At 38.9% G+C, this 2500-nt stretch overlaps 1 protein-coding gene across 1 annotated transcript in view; it reads left to right on the forward strand.

The window, feature by feature from the left end:
* The window catches only part of LOC118477154 (short transient receptor potential channel 3-like), a gene marked incomplete in the record, with an annotated part of 22583 nt that overhangs the window by 19072 nt on the left and 1011 nt on the right, over positions 1-2500 (forward strand). Inside the window, 1 exon segment of the mRNA XM_035969269.1 lies at positions 147-286. Within this exon segment, the coding sequence (XP_035825162.1) occupies positions 147-286 (140 nt within the window).

The following is a 2500-nucleotide window of genomic DNA, read 5'->3' on the forward strand; positions in this document are numbered from 1 at the left end:
GGGGAGGAGTTTGTATCTTTAATGCTTTTTTAAATAAAATCTTGCCACCTAAACGCATTTTTGTATGCTTAATTTGATCCTCCCATCATTAACCTATTATTTTTCATCCTCTTTTTTTTCTTCTTTTTTTTGGGTCTCCCTCGCAGGCATGGTGTGTCAGGAATGTAACCAGTTGTTTCACAGCGGTCTCATGGAGCACATGACCAACCTGTACAACTTGCAGGATTTCCTACTTATCAGCGTCTATATCGCTACCTTCACACTGCGCTATTGGTCCATGTACAAGGTAAGAGGGTCAGCGTATCCCACGAAGATAAAAATAGTAATAATAAGTAGTAATAGTATGCGTATAGCGCATATCCCCGCTCGACAGCAAGCTCTATGCGCTTCACACAATAGTCTTACCCCAGCAGACCATAGAACACTCAGAAACATTTTCCGATTCCAGTGAAGCATGCAGTGCTAGCAGTTGAGTAAGCGCTGAAACACTAACAAACTGACAAAATATTTTACTGCCTATAGCTGGATACCCATTACCACTTGGATGAAATAAGGAAAATTCATGTAAAGTGCCTTTAGAAAGGACGCAACGTCGGGCCCCTGACGGGATCCGAATCCACGACCTTACGGTTGCGAGTCTGAGAGCCTAACCACTAGGCCACGGACGCCACAAATCAATGAAATCATACATCCCTGTCATCTAGGTGTTGGCACCTTAAAACAGGAAATCTGCGAATTAATTAATATTGATATAGGGAATGCTATAACGTAGAGTTAAATTTTCGTTGGTGAGACATTAGTTCTTTCACGCTTTTTCGAACTTCGAGAGTGCAAAATATTTCGAACAGAGTTTTATGAAGATACGATGAAATCTAATATAATAAAATAAGAAGGGTGAGTAAGGAGTGATAATACTTTTTTAAAATCTTGTTTTGGAAGGAACTGATAGATCACGACTTCAATGAAACGTTCAGGGCTCAATGAAGTCTCGGGTTCCCAAGCCTTTAGCAACAAATACTAAGCTTGCAATCTCATTTTAGCAAAAGCAAACTTTGGATTTTGCAAGGCATTCTGGTTAACCTCAACTGCCATTTCAGGTAATATGTTATGGCTATTGATTTGGATATCAAGTTTCCCCAATGTCTCCGACCGTTTCCTTCCTATCTCTGCTCGTTTTTTTCTGTGGCTTTTGTTTCACTCTAATCCTCTGTGACATTTTACTGTGTAACGTGAGATGATACGAATGAGTAAGCTAACGTACGAGCGTGCCTTACTTATTTTTATAGTTAATCAGCGTGAGCTGGTTCTAGAATGTGCCACAGGTTTAGCCCTCAGCAAGAAATATCGCAAATAGAGGCTTACTACAATCGCTGAATTTGGATTTTATGGGTTTAAAAAATACCATATTCGTATATCCACATCTCGGTGGTATCTTGCATGATGCATCGGTTGAAATTTACTTCCTAATCAGAATGGACGTGTGTTTATTTCTTGGCAGAATTCTATAGTATTTTGTTTTTGAGTTTTCAAAGCCTGCTTGTACTGAATTAAGTTTTATCGCAATTGGATTTCTAATAACCGTCCATGCATATCCTTCAATAACACGTGACGCGTCGAATGGGCTTTAAAACCCAAAACGGAATGCTGTACCACTTGACATTATGGACACGGTTATGCTTATTTTATTATATTATTTTTCTAACTCCAAACGATACCTGTTCGTCACATTATGAGCACGGCCGTTGGCAGAAAACGACTTACTTGGCAAATTGTAAAAAAAGACACTGTCAAAGAAAAAGAGGGATCTCAGTCATTGGAGACCGTCTTCTTTTTTAGTTCTATTCTTTTCCACTGTAGGAAAACGCAATTTTTTTTAAAGCATGAAAGGGGTCTGGGTTGGGCACATATATGTGTGTGTGTGTGGGGGGGGGGGGGTTATCTATAATGATAGTCGATAACTGTGCTGATAAGCTACGTTCCCTTGACGTCACTGTTGGCATTTCAACATACTCGGGCTGTATCATTGACCGAGCACAGGCGTCCTGGCTTACGAGATCCACTCCTCGCCACGTGCTCTGGAAGTCAGTCGATAACATCAGCAGCTTAATAGCACTGCTCTTTGTTATAAATCGTTCAGCTACTTTAAAAAAAAAAAAAGGTAAAAAAAAAAAGACCCTCAGAGAACGAAGACATAGATCTAGAGGCTAGCAGCTCCGGTAACAAACCGTTTCAAGAGTCGATTGACTTCTGCTACGAGAACATTTTCTTCTGGAATTCCCTTTCACTTGCTTTGTATATTATTACGTTGTCACCTCTTTCTAAAAATTAATGTTATTAGTTTTAGGATAAAAGGCCAAAATTGATTATTCATTCTCTTCTTTTCTTTTCGTTTCTAAGCTTCATGTTTTAAGAAGATATTGTATTTCTTTGCCTGTCTTAGTAATGTTTTTCTCTTATTCAATATCTTGTTTCACGTTTGGAAAATAAAGAAATCACAATT

This window comes from Aplysia californica, unplaced genomic scaffold, assembly GCF_000002075.1.
Source record: "Aplysia californica isolate F4 #8 unplaced genomic scaffold, AplCal3.0 scaffold00133, whole genome shotgun sequence".
Taxonomy (NCBI): Eukaryota; Metazoa; Mollusca; class Gastropoda; order Aplysiida; family Aplysiidae; genus Aplysia; species Aplysia californica.